The 18,945-nt window shown below is 31.9% G+C and overlaps 1 protein-coding gene across 1 annotated transcript in view; it reads right to left on the bottom strand.

Moving 5' to 3' along the window:
- Positions 1-1,547: 1,547 nt before the first annotated feature.
- Positions 1,548-18,945, bottom strand: part of LOC139529949 (uncharacterized) — a 40,853-nt gene continuing 23,455 nt past the window's right edge. Inside the window, exons 6-12 of the mRNA XM_071325949.1 lie at positions 16,966-17,079; positions 11,762-11,830; positions 7,298-7,387; positions 5,841-5,912; positions 5,014-5,061; positions 3,948-4,002; positions 1,548-1,732 (exon numbers count right to left, since the gene is read on the bottom strand). Of these exons, the coding sequence (XP_071182050.1) occupies positions 3,959-4,002; positions 5,014-5,061; positions 5,841-5,912; positions 7,298-7,387; positions 11,762-11,830; positions 16,966-17,079 (437 nt within the window). The 3' untranslated portion in view covers positions 1,548-1,732; positions 3,948-3,958. The remainder of the gene's footprint in view (positions 1,733-3,947; positions 4,003-5,013; positions 5,062-5,840; positions 5,913-7,297; positions 7,388-11,761; positions 11,831-16,965; positions 17,080-18,945) is intronic.

Genomic DNA, 18,945 nt, shown 5'->3' with positions numbered 1-18,945 from the left:
TAGAATACAAAATGTATATTCATCCTGGAACTGTAACACATAATAGACTTTCAGTTTACATTCGTGAGAGTTTAAGAAGATCTGGCAAGTACATTACTAAAGTTATAGATGAGTTGATAGATAAGATAATGTTCAAGTTTCTAGAAAGGGTTTAACTGCATTGTTTGAGTAGATAGCATATGTGTCCATGTAACTTTTGACAAGAGAATACTAGTATATAACATCCATTATCAAAAGTTATTGGAACAGATTTTTTTGCGATTAATAAAAACTAAATCTACGTAAGTAAACGCCCGTTGACTACTGATTAAACTGACACAGAGTTAACTCGCGTTTACTCGTGTAGAAATTTCCATTTTGACCGTGTTAACGTTATTATAGTAAACACGCTCTTACTAGTAAACGCGAAATTGGAAGTTAACAAACGAAACATGTGTATCTGGCGTTAACGTGCGTTTACTTTATGTAATACTTGGTCTGCAACCAACTATATCTATACATATATATAGATAAGTACGTCTGAGTCAGTGACAACTCTACAACAGATGTATTCATCGGATCGCCATCAATGATGGTGATACATGGCTGTGTACATAATGTATATACAACTCGTCTAAACATCAAACCAACAATGTTAGATCTGTAAATTTGCTTTCGCAAATTTTTGGTTCTTCCCTCGCCGGGATTCGAACCCATGCTACTGTGATATCGTGACACTAAATTGCCTGCACTGCAGCCGTCCCGCTAGACCACACGACCACCTGGGCTCTCAAAAAAAGAGCTTTCGCTGGCCGTGTGTTACCTTTCCACGTCAGTTTTAATCTAGCGGCGTACTGCAGTACATGATATATAAGGCATGAAGATGTAATTGTTACAGATCAGCTAAATTATCTATAGTAAAGGATCCTACAAATGAATGTAAGATACAGTCACTTATAGATATAATTATTTTCTGTGACTGTGTCTAAACATCAATCCAACAATGTTAGATCTGTAAATTTGATGTTTAGCCGAGTTGTATATACATAATGTACACAGCCGTGTATCACCATCATTGCTGGTGATCCCATGGATAAATCTGTTGTAGAGTCGTCACTGACTCAGACGTATATATATATATAAAATTGCAGTTTTTATCCAACGCAATCATAGGTTTGAACGTAGTTTTCTATTTAGACTTATATATATATATATAACATAAGTCTCGTCAGCAGTTTGTCATAGTTTTTATTTGCTTTTGTTTTCTTTTGAACTTTGTTTTTTGTGTGTGAGAGTGTTGATGGCATACATTTGATAATCTCAATTATATCGATATACACAGTATTAAGTCGTCACAATACAAAACAAAGACACTTTTATTTCTTGGGTGTTAAACGCTGTGGGTTATCATCATGATGTCTTTATGTAAATTGAACGTTTTTCTTCATGTCTCATTGACGTCACCTGACATTACTGAATAGGTAGTATCTGAATTTTAAATAAATTCAAGTAATCATAGCATTATCATTTTTACAATTGTTTCAACGTACAAATGAAGTACACGAACAACATACGAAAATCATTCTTCTGCTTAAAAACTACTACATGTACATTAAAAATTGTCCCTAACTTAAAATAATGTAGTGCACCGACAAATAAGCAAAGCAGTCCCAATCAATCAACAAAGCAATTTGCATTTCTGTATCTTCTTTCTTTTGAGTTTCCATCACTATTGTTGTCATTTTCATGACTTCTACAAAAAAGGAAACAAAAAAAAAACGATTATGTTATTGTTTGTTTAACGGTTTTAATTTTAAATGCAAATAATAATTCCATTACGTGCCTTGATTGACTAAATATTATTAACATATAATTTTAATCTGGAACTTTACTTAGAGATCTATAATTCATATCTTTTTTTCAATTCATATCTTATAATCAGGTTTAGTCTTGGTTATTTAAGTTTTAAGTTTAAAAAAAATTAATGTGTTGATATGTGTGCTAAAAAGCGAAATATAAAAAGCTATTGATTTGTAAGTTGTAATTGGCATTGAACTAGATTTCATTTACTTGGAGTACTCCATTTCAAGCGATTTGTGTCTGTTGTGTTTTATGATATTTGTTTTCATTTACATCAATTGTCACAGATTTTTACATAATGTTCTAATTTTGTGCGGTTACGCCAGTGTGCTTCATCTTGCCTGCTACAAATAGGCAAAGGCGTCGAACAAGTAGAATCAACATAAAAGTTGTCCAACGGAACAAGTATACTCTCGGTTATACACGTGAAAAAAAACCATGATAGAAAACAGATACGACTTTCAGGATTTACAAGTGCCTAAAACATGAACAACTTTTGTTGATCATACGAAATTTGAATTCATTTTTGAACCAAGAGAATATTAGTAAGACGGATGGAAATTAACAACAAAATATGCTGACAGCTTTAATATCAAATAGATAAATCCATAGAGGTCCGTTGTAATAAGAGCGATACCCAAAGCGTTTTACAAGACGTATTGATAGTTTCCATAAGAGACGGATTCAAGTAAAATTCAAATTCACTGTTGCAGTAGAACTTTTACAAGTTTATTCCGATAACCTTTGTGAATACAATGGTATACAGACAATAATAGAAACAAAGTTACCCTCTGTCACAACACTGGTGAAACATAAGGTTTACATAGAAATATGTAAATATGTACCGGATTGTCTTTAAAATAAAAAGTTTGATAGCAAAGTAATATTTTGACGAAATAATGTTCCCTTTTCACATTTGAATAGTGAACAAATTCTTTTAGAATCTATGGTGGGTTCCAAATTTATGGCAGATCCCTTATCTATCTTGGTTGATCCTGTCATTTTCACTAACAATAAAAACAAAACAGTTTGATTGAAAAGAACTAAACAGTTTGACCGTTTACCTTATATTTATTTGAGCGTCAATGAATTTGTTTTGACTCACGAAGAGTACCAATTGGGATATAAAAAATAACAAAAAACAATAAGTGCATAAACAAAATTTTGAAAAAAAAGAAGAAAAAACAAATCATACCAAAGTCACAGGAAAAACTCATTAAAATCAATAGACACGGCAACACAAGGAACACAGAGGAGGAAAGTCAATCAAGTAGCGGAAACAAACACTAAAAATAAACACTGAAAAACCCTGTCAAAAAGGCATGTTGAGTTGCGTGATATTGCCTTTATTTACCGCATACTCGAATTCTACAATATAATTTAATTGATGGATTATGGACCTGGACAACTGGCATTTCCATTACTTCTATATATAACATAATCGCCACCGTAAGCCGTGGAGTGGTTATTATGTTTAGCCTTTCCGCAGAAAATACGGAATATCAAAATCTGCCATAGATTTAAAGAAATTAAATTTCTGCCATTGATTTATGATTTGTTCGTTGTTTTTGATGTCATATTTACTATAGATTTTAAATTTGATTTAGATCTTAAACCAACCATAGATTCGAGTCTTATATATATAAGACATTATTATTTGGTTTAAGGGGATAGGTGAGGATCCGTATATTTATAAGACAATATATTTTAGTTTTTGAAATATTTGAGGGCCAGCATTGATACGAAAAGCAACATTACAAATAATAATTTCTTTACTAAAATTTTTCCAATTTGAAATCGAGGGGGGGGGGCAGAGGTTGAGGATAAAGAAAAAATATGATGATTTGGTCATGATTGATCAATTCATAACTCATGATTGTTTAAGATATAAGATAATTATTATGATACCATGTACAATCATTTGATGTAATTCCATAAAAATACTATTTGTTTATGGTACATGTCCCACAGATTTAAGTAAGTATCTAGAGGAAGCCAACACGAAGAAAAGAAAAGTCAAATAATCAATCACAAATATTTATTTGTACAAATGTAATACACACACATTAAAAATTTGAAATTGAAGAAATGTTTGGGTGTTTACTCACGACAGTATGACTTATGCAGACGTCTCCATTTCCACCAGTATCGTCTGTTCATTTTCTACAAAATAATTTGCACTAAATTGGTAATTTAAGGAAATTTTGCAGTTATTTGGTTATGATCTTTAATATTATTATAGATAAAGATAAACTTAAACAACAAAAAAGATCAGCAACGTAATATTTACAAATACGTTAATATGACCAAAAAGTTCAACTGATCCCTTAGCAGTTGTTGCCATTTAACTACAATTTTTCACAAATTGTTTAATCATGCAGAAATTAGCAACAAGAATGAGAAAGTGAGTTTTTTTATTTGGTTGCGGTCTCATTCACGTTTTCTTCATATGTCATTGTTTCAAACATCATTATTACTAAAATCTAAATGCTGAAGAAATATTCAAGATAAGCACATATATAATAGTGTAAGAGGAAAGGTAACTGGAGTTTGATAGTTAAAACAATTAATGTACTGAAAAAGATTATTATAAAATTCTGATTCTTAAGAATTTGATTTTCTGACAACTCATTGATTACCTTATCTAGCTAAAAAGGTTGAGGATTTGTAAAATATAAAATGTAAACTATTTTAAAGAGAAAATGGTCTGCAACTAAAGAGCTATGAATGCATATGTTGTACTTTTATTATTAAAACCGTTTGGTTTTTTTTTCAGATAACAGTCGAACATCTCCAGATTAAATCAGTAGTCTGTGGTCTCGCATGAGACAACTGCTTCAACTAAATTCAAAGCTGATATCAACATTCGTCGCTGCACTTTGTAATTGAGGTTTTGTCAAATTTCTGTGAATCCGTGTCGCAGTGCCGTTCCTATTATTCCGATTGTCATGTTTCCCCTTTTTAACACATCTAATATATATAATCACACTGTTACTGAGCAATATAGGAACTAATCGATTATAATTTCCATGGTTTACATTACTAATGTTTGGCTGAAACACCAAATACATGTTAAATGATAACGTACAAAAGTTAAAAATGATCATCAGCTTACTTAAGGGTTTCTTTGTGAATGCAATAGGAAGCCATCTATTGGTAAAGGGTTCTACTTACCCGCCCCAGGACTAGCAGATGTTGATGTTCCATTGTCGTCCTCTTTATCTGTAATAACACAGTTTTGTCTTTAAACTTAACGTTTAATTTTTACCAAAAAATATATGAGTCAAGATCTCTATAACATTGAACACGAATTACTCTATGTAATGTAGCTAAGATTTATGTTCGCTTAGCAGTTAATTTAAGTGTTACAGTTACCCAGGATCCGTTGGTTGAAGATTTATTTAAATTGATATTGACAAAGTATCTGAACATTGCAAATATCCTTTAAATTAGTCTTTCCTCACTTAAGATTATAGTGTTTAATTAACGTATTGTGTACATTAAAAGAAACCTTGTAGATTTAATGTACAAAAATGTATACAAAATGTGCGTTGCTGCTGGATGTTAAAATTATATTAATGGCATTATAAAATCACTTAAACCTTAAGGCATGGAAATGAAATTTCGAATTATAAGAAATAAGCCCGAATCAGATGTTTCGTACATTTTAAGAAGCATGAATAACTAAGGAATAGTTTGGAAAGAAGGATTAGCTTTACAGATCTTAACAAAGTATACAATTTGGTTCTTAACGTGTCAATCAGTTGTGCTTCCATTTGATATATTATCGCAAAAGGCATTTTTTTGTGTCCAGTTCTAGAAGCTTTGCGTTTTGTATTCATCCTTTTATTATAAGTCGGACTATGAAGTGTTTAAGTGCAAACTGTATATTGACTTTTGATTTTTATTTGACATGGAAACAAAGGTATCGACATTTAACATTTTAATCTAGTGTGTTATTGGGTGTTGTATACATGTACAAGTACAGCTGTGAAACTTACCTCCTTTACTCAAAAACAAAATGGTGATAAATATTCCAAATATAATGCCAAGACCAATGAACACCCATTGTGCTTAAATAAAACATTAAACATGTTAATTAATATATACCACTCAATGAAACATATCATTAAACACTATCTTATAGTCAGAAACAATTTTATGTGTTTTGTGTAAAAGTGGCAATATTAACGAGTATACGTAAAAAGGTTATTATGCTTCAACGATTATGTCAATTAATTATTATTTGTATAAAACAACATCATTAATTATCTGTCCACCACAATATTATATTCATGGTTATAAATAATTATGTGTCTGTGTATGATCGCATCTCTAGGTGATACTGACGGGGACAGGAAACAATATGCCACCGGCAGCTGATTTTATTTAGTTTAGTATAGTTAGGCTTGTGGTCTAGAATAAAACAATGTTAAATCAGCAAATTTTCACATGCACATTGTTGTTCTACTCTCGCTGGGATTCAACCTCATGCTATTAGGTTATCGTGACAACACCGCCTGCACATGATATAAAAGGCATGAATATGAAATTGATTGTATATTAGCTAAATTATGTATAATAAAGTGACGATGCACTGACAGAAATAATTATACAACTCTAAGACAGATCCATCGATTGGACCAATAGTGAAGGTGATACACGACTGAAAACAAATATTATATTCATAATTACTCTAAATATATGCACAACAATGATAAATCTGCAAATGTGCAGAAGCAAATGTGTATTCTCCCCTCGCATTTGAACTCATGCTTTTCAGATATTGAACGCTCTAAACGGCACTAACAACTAAGTTTCAGTGGCTTAGTGTTATCTTTTCACGTCTTTAAAATCAAGCGTTGTAACACAATACATGATTTATTAGTCAAGTAGATTGGAATGATTTTAGATTAGGTAAATTAGGAATCGTAAAGGACTGTAGTCTAAGAAATATTCATATGTTAAATACATCTAAACAAGTGCAAACCCTATACATATATACATAAAACATAGGAGATCATTCTTAAAAACTAATTACCAATATGTATGCACGATGCTTATAAACTAGCTCAATATCAGGTAGATGAAGAGCATTATAGAAAAGATAAGGTAAAAATGATATTGATTGATGGATTAATTGTTGGTGTTTAACACCATTTCTTAGTGCCACTTTTGGGTTATGTCGTGGCTGTTAGTTTGTATAGGTGACGAAAGCCGGATTGCCATAAACCACCGACCTTCAATAGGAATACTGACAATCATAGTCAATCAAGATTGAAGTCTGGTGCACCCGATGAGGAGGATATAGTACACCTTCAAGTAGAAAAGGATGGTAAATAACGACATTTTATGATAAGCTTTAATGACAAAGCAAATAAAAATAGTCGTTATGAGAAGTACATAAGCACCACAGTTATTTAAAAAAGCAAATATTATTATATGATATGATACTTACACGTACACTTTTTGTCGTCAAGCAAACTAATAAGAATCGAAAATCCCAAGAACACTGCTATAGAAATGGTAAAACAGGTACTCTTACATACTACAATGCCATACAGTGAAAAAATCGTAAATTAGTTAACAAAAACTAAGATAACAGTAACATATAGAAATCATTAAACTGAAAAACTTATAATCTTTAAAATATTAAGCCTTATTAATTGATATTTCAAGAGATAGTCAACAGTCCATTATGTACGGTTATAAAATCTAATCACCTATTGGAGAAGATTTATCTTGAATTTATTCGAAAAAACAAAATAGAATTTGAAATTTACTTTCAAATATACTAAAGACATCCTTTTACAGAATGCCTCAAGTCGAATGAAACGACGACAGTGTTAAACCAAGTACTTGAATATTGGTCCTAGTTGTGTCTTCCATTAACATGCTGCACTTAGAAGAAAGAGCAAAAATAGGACTGCTAGAATAATGTCTTTATGGAAATTCGATTGCCGTTTGGTGGTTGTCTCTTACTATATTGTTTATTTGTTAACATATTTGTTTGTTAAATATATATATATAGCGGTTGAAATTATAACACAATATTGACTGCTGTAACCCTTTTATTGACATTTTTACCTATTATGTCTTATAATTTTGTTCACATATCGTTGACAATACAATGGACTTATATGCGACTGTCATATAAGTTGGAGGTTTAGCTAGCTATAAAACCTGGTTCAATCACCAAGTTTTAAAAAAAAGTCTATACAAAGTCATAAATATAACAGTTGATATCCATTCGTCTGAAGTGCTTGACCTTTTGATTTTATCATTTGCCTAGCGACTTTTCGTTTAAAATTGCCATCGGGTTTCGGTTTTTTGTTTCATATTTTTTTTTAACTTGGCGAACTAGCACCTTTAATCAGGTTCAGCACATTGATCTAGAACAATTCAGATCTAATATTCATTTCACATCAATATATATCCATGATACGAAGGCATTTCGTTTAAGTGGGATCGCAACCGTTAATCGATCATCAGCATCTTACAAAAATACATTAGAAATTTCGACATGAACTTAGGATAACAAATTGCGAAAAAGAGCTTGTGTCTTTGAATTGACACGAGACAACAGCACAAATATGGCTATTAAAAAGACATGAAGTGTTAAAACTTAAAAAAAACTTGCATCCTTCGTTTACTGTTAAAAATAAAATAATAGAAATACCGAACTTCAAGGAAAATTCAGAAAAGAAAGTTCCTTATTAAATGGGAAATTCAAATGCTCGTACACATCAAACAAATGGATAACAACTGCCATATTCCTTATATGATATGGACATTTCCTTATATGTGGAAAATGATAGATTAAATGGTTAATGAAATGGAATATAGGTTGCACGTGGATGAAATATCAACCTAAAATATGAAAAACACGCTTAATCAATTGTGTCCGTCCGAAGCGATTTTCTTGATAACTTTCCTTCGGAATGGTAAAAGACAAGAATTTGAAAGCTGGATGTAAATATACACACATATTAGGACCTTAACGACAACAGGAACCGAAAAGTAACAACCAAATATGTCTGAAGTCAATTTCTCTGCGAACGTTTGAACCTTGGTTAGTTCATTGAAAAGTTTTTAAACGTAAACATTGTCTAGTTGAATTGAATCTTAAATAGTTGAAATGTTTTTTTGAACCGAAAGAAATTTAAACTATTCCTTATCAACATATAAGTAAAGCTTTTAAATCTTAACAAATAATGAAAGGGAAAGTAAGTAAGATTTGTTCGATATCTAAACAGGAGGGTTGAGATCTCACAAACATGTTTAACCCCGCCGCATTTTTGCATCTGTCCCAAGTCAGGAGCCTCTGGCCTTTGTTAGTCTTGTATTATTTTAATTTTAGTTTCTTGTGTACAATTTGGAAATTAGTATGGCGTTCATTATCACTGAACTAGTATATATTTGTTTAGGGGCCAGCTGTGGGACGCCTCCGGGTGCGGGGATTTTTCGCTACATTGAAGACCTGTTGGTGACCTTCTGCTGTTGTTTTTTTCTATGGTCGAGTTGTTGTCTCTTTGGCACATTCCCCATTTCCATTCTCAATTTTATTATCATCATGTTGAGAAGGAATCCGATAGAGTTTTACAAATTTGAATAGAAAATAGATAAGTTAGGCCCTTAACCTATTATTGTAAAAATCAAAATATATTGGAAGGATACCTTGTAAATCTAAACATCAGTAACCAATTTTGTTATATTTGGGCTTACCTTAAAAACATATACAAAATTTATCAACATGTTCTTAAGAAATCACTGACTTAATAATTTACCAGAAATACATATATTACTTTCATTAAAATTTAAAAAAAATTGACAACAGATACGACCAATTTGTGAAATTTAAACACCGTACGATTGTGTCAAAGTAACATCATCATTCCAAAACAAGAACAATAGGGAACAAAAAATAGTCCCAATTATAGTACATTTTAGTATGGAGATTCCCTTATGAAACTGAAATTTTTAAATCTCGGAAAGGACAGTTATTACCGTTTACATTTTATTTATCCAAAGTAAGTTCCTTTGGATAAATGTCGGCAGTAGATGTGTAAAATTCTTGGTGATTTAGTTAATAAATATCAATATAACGGTAATTGTTGATTCATAACAGTATAAAGCAAGTGTGCTATTCAAAGGGCACAGTAAGTTTCCATAGGAATACCAACAACCTGTCGATAAACTTTGTTGCCGAAACGTTCATTTTTATAATAAAGAGACAATTAACAGCTTCAATTGTGTGGAAGTGTAGTGCAAAGAATTTAGAATTAAAAACTGACAACACAATCAAAAGGACTATCAAAGCACGTGATGTATCGCAAACATCCCAATAAAATTTTACACTCCAATCACAATTAATTCCCCTACTTTCATATATTTTCTAACAAACATTTATGATAAGTAATTTGATAGAAATTGAAGAACTAATTACAAGCACTAAAATATTAGGTGGATAACACTTACTAGAGGCCGAGATGAAACAATATTTTACGTTTTAGTTGTGTAATCAATGTAACCAATATATAGTTGTGAATTTCAAATGTTCAGAAGAGACAGCAAGCTGTGATATGTTTATAAAATATTTGACTCTCTGTGGAGCACACTTATTTGAATGCAGATAAATTTATATAAACAAGCGTGTAGTATTTACGGCATATCGCCGTCACATTGCTTTCTTCTTTGGCGGCCGGTAGTAGCACACAACGCGTTGAAATGTCTTAAAGTTTATTTCATATTCTATGTACTCTTTTATTTATTTCTGGATTGTATTCTTAATGTGATCTGAAATAAAAATCAAGTGTTTTTTTTATCAGATTTTTCTTGTTTCAATACGAGAAAGGAGCGTTTTTTGTGACCTGATGACACTGTTTCGAACCTATTTTAACCTCTAGCTCTTGGAGGATATTAAGGTCCCCGTACTAACATGGCAATTTGAATCATTATTTTCGACGGTTACTAGTAACAGTTTTGTAGTTAAAGGAGTATTATTTTCTGCATTGATGTCTGATATTAGTGGCGTATAATCAGGGGTCGGTTTTAAGCTTTTTTTGTAATGGCCAGCCGAACCAGTGGACCTTAAAATCTACTGGTGCGGATCCAAATGTACTGGTCATGCAAAAATTTCATCATTCATTTGACAAACACTTATATAAATGATAGATGTTTACTTTTTGTTTGCTTTCCTTTTAATATGTTATACAAAAAAAAGTCTTGATCCTGATTTTTATATAGGCTCTAATAATTTCAATGAATTTCTTTATCAAAATTAGATTGAGGACAGGACAGAATAAATGGTCAATATTGTCTTCCACATCATTACAATCCTCACAAGGACCATAGGGTGCACGACTGGGTGGTCTGGAGCGCTTTCTAGAAATGTTCCACATTTCTATAGTCGGGACCGGGGCAAACGATGCTATATCGTCAGTGTGAAACATTTATTTAACTATTCGCGATCTTTTGCCACGGATTTATCATATTTACGTTTCCTTTTGTTAATTTCATCTACGTTTCCGATTTTCACTTTAAATGTCAGCTTATACTAGTTGTTTCTGTCCGACGGTTAAAATCTTCCCACAAATTTCCACATTGTGTGTTGTTGTGAAGGGCGCGCGCTCTAGGTATTAATTAATTTGATCAATTTTTATACGTAATACGCACTGTAGAGTGTAATTGAATTTACTGTTAAATTCTATTGTTAACAAATCGAGATTGCGATGCAATCAATGATTTTTATTGACAAATTTTTGACAAAATATACTTGCCCGACGCTAATTCTTATGGTTTCGTACACGAAACAGGAATCTTAGCTAACCAACTTTCCTAATTGTTTGGCTAAATTTTAAAATTTCGTAACTGTAGTGGTACATATCAATACTTGACAATCAAAAGGTCATTGTACAGTTACCTGAAACTAATCTTCCGCCTAGTAGTTTTGTAATACAGCTACAACAATTTGATTTCTCGAATAGAAGATCTAAAAGAATAAATAAAATACAATCGTGTTATACCTCGATTACAAAACAGGTCTCGTATAATGCGATAAGGTTTTTTGTTGATTGCACAATAATAAAACAACTCAAGTAAAAACATGCATTATATGAAAACTTGGTTATAAACAAAGACTATATTTTATTTGTTAATTTTCCCCTTTTGTACGTTTTTATTTCCTTTTACCCCTCTTACGGTGTGTGTATTTCCCATCTTGTTCGCTAGGTATTCATGTTTCTGTAGTAGAGTTTCATATTAAAAGGCATGTAGTTTATGTAAACGTGTGAACTATTAAGTCCGGTATTTCGTTACCACAAAAATCTTTCATCAAAGTGCATACAAAAGTTTGGTTTGGAAGTTTGGCTGAATATTATTAATTAAGACATATTATTACATTCTTTAAAAGTGTCATACCACCAATTAAAAAGCCCTATCTGTTGAACCAAATTTTGCAATTTTCACAGCTTTCTAAATATTTTACCTTAAGTTTAACTTCATAGAAATCAGGTATATCCTGAATCGTACATGTATCAGCTTTCTTCGTGTCAATTTTTCAACAGATGTTTAAAATCATATAAAAAAGAAAAGGTCTTCCGAATAGAGGTACCACTAAAAATAACCCCTAGTTTTCTTGAAATCTTAAATTAGTATACTATGGAGTGCAGTAATCTTCAATTTTGAATGCAAACTCATAGACAAGTAAATTTTAGCTCAAAATGATGTGAATTTATTTTTCTTTTACCCAAATTTTCATTTCTGCCAATTTGTTGGTTAGTTTAAGTAAACAATGACATCAAATGCACTATTTTTTGTCCGAGTAGGCCTACTTTCACATACGTTCTAAATTGGAGGGCGTAATTGGTGGTGTGACACCTAAAGAGACCAAAAAATGATTCGGAATCTTTTGTTTTGCTTGATTCTTATTCCTTAGTCAATTTGTAGTAAAAACAGCCTATCTGAGCATAATGCGACTTATATTAAAAGTTTCACAGCTTAATTTAAACTGACTGTAATGTATGACTTTGATAGAAAATACTTGAAAATTTTATTGTGGGCTACAGGAACATAAACTTTTTATATCAAGAGCAGTTTTTCCTGATTTTTCCTTGTTTATTCTACTACTTTAAAGACTTTCCACAATTTTTGCAATGAATTCAGTAAAAAATCCAAGGTATTGAAATGTCAAGGAATATTGACCCCCCCTTTTTTCATCTGGTGTCAGTAAAGTTCTACAAATTGATCAAAAGTGCAGTCATGGTCATTTAACTGTTTTTATTTACATCAGTTAATAAAATTTAAGATATAAAAAATTCATTTGGAATAATAATTGGTATTTTTGTGAGTTTCTGCAGTGTTTACATTAGGCTATGCTATTTGCCAAGTACATAGTATGACGCAATGATATAAGGAGTAAAATCAATTAATTGCATTAAATCTGCATGACAAAGTTTGTATGGGGTAGTAAACAACCTATGTTTCTATGTTTAACATCAAAGAAACAACTTTCTGTGCATTTATAACAATTTTGGACATTTTTTATATAAAAGCATATTGTCAGGGAAGGAAAAGCTAAAAATAGCACAAACTCAAGTTTTAGGCTCTGAATTTGCAATATGTGACATTTTGCCCCCAAAAAGATTGAAATGTGGCTTCTATTATTTCAAATGATCAGCTAAGACACAAAAAAAAACTGTTTTCTGATTTTGACGTTTCACCGCATTCCGCTAAAAGGTGTCATACCACCAATTAAAAGTCCCTATCTGTTGAAGCAAATTTTGCAATTTTCAAAGCTTTCGAAATATTTTACCTTAAATAACTTCATAGAAACTAGGTAAATCCTGAATTGTACATGTATCAGCTTTCTACATGAAAATTTTCAACAGATGTTTAAATCATATAAAAAAGTAAAGGTCTTTCGAAAAGAGGTACCACTATAAATAACCCCTGGTTTTCTGAAATCTTAAATTAGTATACTATGGAGTGCAGTAATCCTCCATCTTGAATGCAAACTTATAAACAAGTGAATTTAAGCTCAAAATGGTCTTAATACATTTCTCTTTCACCAAAAGTTTCATGTCTACCAATTTGTTTGTGAGTTTAAGTAAACAATGAAATCAAATGCACTATGTTTTTGTCCGAGTAGGCCTACTTTCACTTTTTGGTGGTGTGACACCTGTAGCTAATTCTGATGATGATGCAGATTAAAAATCATGTAAATTAAAATAAGAATCATGTAAAAGACTTGCGTAAACTATTTTATCTTTTGAATAAAATTATTTCAAAAGGAAGACCTACGAAATGTTTTTAAAAGAAAGTGTGCCAAATTGCCCCCTACCCCCCCCCCCCCCTTTTTACCCCATTTGCTCCATCGGGCTCGGCCTAGGGTGTACCTGATTAAGCTAGCATTGGTAATTCAATGAATTTCACCTTGTAAAAACAAAATTTAGCTGGCTGATTGATTGAAAACGAATTAGACAAAATGAATAACTAGTGTCCAAGTTTGAAATTGGACAAAAAGAGCGTCTACAATAAAGTTATTTTGAATGTTATGGAAATCTATATTTCAAGGCCTTTAGCACTTTACGCGTCTTTTTATACCAATATGATAACTTATATGTTTTCAACAGACTCAAGGCATTGTGTTTCCACCAACACCTGACCCTATTAGCACAACAATATGTCTCTGCACGACGTTTTGCCTAAGGATTTCGTATTTTTTTCATTTTCACGTGACTTTTGGAAATATACCAGGTAACCAAAAAATTACGAATTATCTTCAAAATTAATGTTTTGTATTATTTTACCAATTATCTTTCATTTTAGCCCAACATGGCATGTGTATGACCATTGATGCGAATGCAGTATTCATTTAAACTTTGGTAGTGTCTTTTCGATGAGTAAAGGTCTAAGCTGCCTTATTCTCTATGTAGATGTCCCGAGTTGAGTCGCTTGAGGTTAGTGGTAGTTGTCATACTTTTAATTCATATATTGTTTTGTTTATAATTAGGCCGTTGTTTTTCGTGTATTGGCTTATTTGTATCTTTAAATACAAGGCCGCACGCAGTCCTAGATTTACTAGCATAATTATACTTCATAAGCAATTTGATGGATAGTTGTCTCATTTGCAATCATACCACGTCTCCTTTTTTCAATGTAGATAATAACTTATTTAGATAGTGTTTATGTAAATTGTTAAAGTGTTACACATACTAAACCTATTAATCAGTGACTTAAAACAGGTAACCACACACAATCTGTGAAAACCTTTAAGTTATCAACCGACAAGTGGTACGTCAAAGAATTGTTAAAATTGCAATATCAATAAAACATTCATGTTTTGTTCATGTTTTTCTCCAGAACACTGTCTAGTGCGAAACGTTGTTCAGCAGTAAAAAAAATATACAGACCTCATTTATTATTTAAAAAAAAAATCTAAAAATGTAAATAAGAAAAGGTCGAATGGTTTATATCTATATATATTTTTATATATCTAAGTTTGGACGTTGTTTTCAATTCAGACTTGAATATCTATATATGTTTTCAGTCTTAAAGCTTGTAGCACCAAACTTGCTGGTGATCCGATGGATAAAATCTGTCCCAGAGTTGTCACTAGTTATGAAGTACTTCTAATATAATTATTTTTGTGACTGTATCCTGCATTAATGTGTAAGATCCTTAACGATAGGTAACTCAGCTGATCTGAAAAAAATCTATCTTCATACCTTATATATCATGCACTGTGTTACGCCGCTAGATAGAAAACTGGCGAGGAAAGGTAACAACCGGTCACTGAAAGCTTTGTTATTGTAGAGCCTAGTTGTTTTAGTGTTCTAGCGTATCAAACATAGTGTTAGGTGAGTTAGTGCCCCACTATATCAGTAGTATGAGATCAAATCCCGGCGAGGGAAGAAATAAAATTTTCTTTCGCAAATTTACAGATCCAACATTGTTGAGCTAATGTTTAGACAAACCATATATACAGTCTGTATTTTCAGCCTTGTATCACCATCAATGCTGGTGACCCGATGGATAAAATCTATCGCAGAGTTGTCAATGGTTCAGACGTTCTTATAATAGAATTATTTATGTGACTGCATCGTGCATTAATTTGTAAGATCCCTAACGATCGCCATTTAGCTGATGTGTAAAAATTCCATCTTTATGACTTATTTTACCATGTACTGTGTTACCACGCTAGATCAAAACTGACTAGCAAAGGTAGCACCCGGGCACTGAAAGCTTCGTTAAAGTAGAGCTTAGTTGGTTGAGTGTTCTAACACGACAGGCAGAACGCAAGGTGATTTAGTGCCACGATATCTCAGTAGCATGAGTTCGAATCCCGGCAAAGGGAAGAACAAATATTTGCTATCGCAAGTTTACAGATCTGACATTGTTGGGCTGATGTTTAGACGAGTTATATATATAGAAGTCTAAATTGAAAACAACGTCAAAACTATGATCGTTGTATAAAAACCGCAAATTTAATACGAGTGCATGCAAAACAAATTTCTTGGTAAATGAGTCTAAATACAGCAAAAACGACATTCACCGAAAGACCCAAAAAAAAAGAAGAAAAAAAAAACTATTTTAACAAAACGCTATCGGCTCTCATAAAATGTACTGTTCTTATATCTAAATGTATAACCAATTTCTATTTAAAAAAGAATTACAGTAAAATCGTTTAGCTGTTATATATTTGTACCAGCAATCATCTGTGAACATCTGTGACCCATCAACAGACGAAAATAACTAATCTTCTAACATATTTGTTTTTTTACTCGCCGGGATTCGAAATCATGCTACTGAGATATCGTGGCGCCAAATCGCCGTGCACTTTGCAAAACGCACTACACCACTCGATCACCTAATTTCTACAAGCTTTCGGTGGCCGTGTGTTACATTTTACCTCACCTCGTCACTTACGTTTTGTAACAAATGTAAAATAAGAATTTGTGGTATAGTTTTTGAAAAGGACGACAATTATTTGCGTGCACAGTTTATTTAAAGGTGCAACACAAATGTATCGATTTCGTTTGCTTTTAGACTTGTTTGTTTGACTAATATTTGTGTCTGTAAGATGTATTCATGCAAAATTATATATAAAAATATCAAAAATCATACCATCTAATAAAACTGGACTGTATTTTACGCATGACAATATAACAAGACTTAAGGAAACTGACACCAGTAAGGTGATTACTGTATACAACAGTGTGGTCTTTAAACAGTCAAAATCTACAATGAAATATTAAGTCATTTCTATGAAGGTATATCTTTTAATCTTCTCTATCATACATGAAATATCTTCATTTTTTTCACATGTCGCAGTCATATTTTGATTTCAAAACAAAACCCTGTTGGGACCTATTGCTTTATAGTTCTCCTTGGTTTTATTAATGACATGTATATCGAAACTTATAATGTTTCAAAGAGGATAGTCGAACGATTCCAATATTTATCAGAAGAAAAATAAGCTGTTCATTAATTGTAAGAAGTAGTATATGAGCTTCATGCATGGGAATCTAATTCAAAGTTTGTACGCTAACGGAAAATATTTGAATGAATTGGTTTCAAAAACTACAAATTGTCTATCCTCTCGGTCGTAATGATAACATCATGGGAATAGTTAATATATCAAAAACGATTATGTTAATATTGGGTATTGTTTCTACAACTGTTCGTAAAAACCGTTAACATGGGCGTTGAATAAATAGCAAGACAATTTCATCCTAACAGTACATTTATTTCAAACCTCATTACTATTTGACAACGGCAGACATTATCTGTTAACCAAGATCTGTTCCTTACCTCTAAATCAATCAGATAAAAAATTTGAAGAACGCAACACAATAATATATTGCAGCTGTAAGTGAGATATCACCCTAACTACAATTGTACATATTATTTTTAACTGTTTCCCAAAATTGCAGATTATAAAAACATTCCATTTAAATCAAGTATGCGAGTATGTTAATAAAGATTTTGTGTTTGCCAATATTGCCTTTATTTGTAATGGTAATTCTTTTAAAGAACAAATTCCTGACTATTGTTTTATAAAACTGAACTTCTTCTTATTTGCCATGTTTCCAAATATGACGTAAAATTGAAGTAATTCTAAATACACTTATGCCCAATTTCCCTTGTTTTAATAGGAGACCTTAACATGATTCATGACCGTGAGTTAAACTCATTTCACGGTAAAGAACCTAAATATCGCCACCTTAATTATTAATTGGAACGAATGGCATACAATCATAAAGGAATCACTTCGCACTTACTGCTCGAAAAAAAAAGAAAGAACATGTTACTGGGGTTAAGCAAAGCAAAAACACGAAGTCATCAACATTTAATCTGACTCCCTTTTCACTGTGTATAAACCACACCGGTAAAATTTGTTCGGACTCGATGGTATCTCACATCCGGCACAATGACGGAACATTAATAGACAGAAGAAAGCTAGGTTTCTCCTTGTTTTCTCATTTTGTTTATGATATCGGAGAATATATATACATATACAACTATTTTCTATTGTGATATGCAATATTTTCTACAACCGTTCTATATTAACGGAGAAATACGTAAAAATGCACGTCAAAATGACGAATTGAGTGAACCTTGCCTTGAAATTTTTTAATTTCTCGTTAAACTGTTCTATTGTACGGAAATAAAGGTACAAGAAGATAGATACTGACACGGAGATTGCAAAACTAATGTTTATGAACATCTCAATACTTGTGTTTCTGAGTATGGAACGAAAGAAATGGGTCATGTCAAAATGGAACTGGCCGGTTTCGTCAATGTTTACCACCCGGTTTTGTCATAGATTTCACAATGCATAACCCGGTTTGGTCAAATAAAAAAAAATCATAATCGCATTGCATTATAATTGATAATTTAACTTCAGTGTTAAAAAGGAGTTTTGTGACTGGGTCGTTGGAAAACAAGTTCTTTCACAGGACAACGGCTTATTATTTATATGATTAGTCTCAGATTCAAATAAATAATAAGCAAACACTAGAATTCCTACTCTGATAGAACACAAATAATTTTAATTTTACTTTGCATTAAAAAAAATTTAACAGCAGAATACATATAAATGAA

This window comes from Mytilus edulis, chromosome 7, assembly GCF_963676685.1.
Source record: "Mytilus edulis chromosome 7, xbMytEdul2.2, whole genome shotgun sequence".
Classification (NCBI taxonomy): domain Eukaryota; kingdom Metazoa; phylum Mollusca; class Bivalvia; order Mytilida; family Mytilidae; genus Mytilus; species Mytilus edulis.
This window is presented reverse-complemented; position numbering and strand designations above follow the sequence as displayed.